This window comes from Mandrillus leucophaeus, unplaced genomic scaffold (assembly GCF_000951045.1).
Source record: "Mandrillus leucophaeus isolate KB7577 unplaced genomic scaffold, Mleu.le_1.0 Scaffold290, whole genome shotgun sequence".
Taxonomy (NCBI): domain Eukaryota; kingdom Metazoa; phylum Chordata; class Mammalia; order Primates; family Cercopithecidae; genus Mandrillus; species Mandrillus leucophaeus.
The window spans coordinates 152,409-153,940 of record NW_012103032.1 but is presented as its reverse complement, the minus strand read 5'-3'; the positions used below and the strand labels follow the sequence as shown (position 1 = coordinate 153,940).

Genomic DNA, 1,532 nt, shown 5'->3' with positions numbered 1-1,532 from the left:
TTTTTTTTTTTTTTTTTTTGAGATGGAATTCTGCTCTCATTGCCCAGGCTGGAGTGCAATGGCTCACTGCAGCCTCCGCCTCCCGGGTTCAAGGAATTGTCCTGTCTCAGTCTCCCGAGTAGCTAGGATTATAGGCAGGCACCACCACAGCTAGCTAATTTTGTATTTTTAGTAGAGATACGGTTTCTCCATGTTGGTCAGGCTGGTCTCGAACTCCCGACCTCAGCTGATCGGCCCACCTCAGCCTCCCAAAGTGCTGGGATTACAGGTGTGAGCCACTGTACCCGGCCACTAGGTAGTTTTTTTAAACCACAATTTTTTTTTCAACTAGGTCTCACCCCTATGATTTTAATTCTCTCATAGGGTTTGATACACTGTGCCTAATTCAGGTTTCTGCTGCTCTAGAAAGGCAAGCAATGTTATACTAGGACATACTGGGAGCAGTGAAGACACAATCACAAAATACCAGGAGATTTACAGGTTTTTCTCTGCCCAGAGAAGCCCCTAGACCCTGGGACATGTCCACCTACCATTCTGGCTGTCTGTTGAAGAGAGCACTGGAAGGATGGATATAGACCACCTGCTGGTCGATCAGTGTTCGGTAACCCTCCTGCGGGTCTTTCTTGGCAGCATTACGGAAGAACCCACTGCAGATGGCCTTCTGCACTCGGACTGTGGACTTGCCACAGGAAACAACATCCAGCTTGTGTCTATCAAGATGGGACAAAAGATGTGAGGCCACTCGGCTTTCACAGGTCTATTTTCCACAATGACAGTGCCCAATACGCCCATCTTGGGGTGCCCAGAGTAGTTACCAGGACTTTTCTTCCAACCCTAAGTGTACTACAGAGGCAGTTCTACACAGTGGGCAGATGGAGGCACTCAGAGACGGGTACTTTGTTTACACAGGTATTCAATTCCACAGTAATAATGTTCCAGAGGGTTGCAAACAAAAAGCATTTTTTCAACAACTAACAAATAATCTTCCTCTTAGGAACTTTCTGAGGTAATTCTCAGCCATACCCTTGCTTGGGGAGAAGGAATATAACAAAGATGGAAAAGCTGGAGGAAAAGGGTTATGTGAGGACCAAGAGAAAACGTGCCTATAGCTTTACAGGTACACACAGAGATGAATGGACACGATACTCAAAGTGGTTCAACTCAAACATGGAGTGTCATCAGATTCTGGCTTACCTGTCCATTATGCCTAACATCTGCTTGCGAATGTCCTGGGCCCGGCGCAGGGAACGAGCCTGGATAAAGTTCTCATAGCACCATGGGTTGGAGAACTTGTTGTTCTTCCAGGAGTTGTACACAGCTAGCAGGGTGAGGTGGTCCCCTTCAGTCTGGTGGAATTTGGCCTTCTTCTGATCTGCAAGGGCTTGTTTATCCTGCCAAGCAGTGGGACAGAGGAACATTTCTGATTCAACAGCTACTAACTGAACATGGAGCAATTCTAGGGAGGCTTACAAGACCCTATCAAAAGTGTCCACATCAGGCTAGGCATGATGGCTCAGGCCTGTAATCCCAGC

The 1,532-nt window shown here is 47.3% G+C and overlaps 1 protein-coding gene across 1 annotated transcript in view; it reads right to left on the bottom strand.

Annotated features, from left to right (window-relative positions):
- DHX8 (DEAH (Asp-Glu-Ala-His) box polypeptide 8) overlaps positions 1 to 1,532 on the bottom strand; it is a 57,500-nt gene that overhangs the window by 4,520 nt on the left and 51,448 nt on the right. The window contains exons 18-19 of the mRNA XM_011985987.1: positions 1,195 to 1,391; positions 531 to 710 (exon numbers count right to left, since the gene is read on the bottom strand). Of these exons, the coding sequence (XP_011841377.1) occupies positions 531 to 710; positions 1,195 to 1,391 (377 nt within the window). The remainder of the gene's footprint in view (positions 1 to 530; positions 711 to 1,194; positions 1,392 to 1,532) is intronic.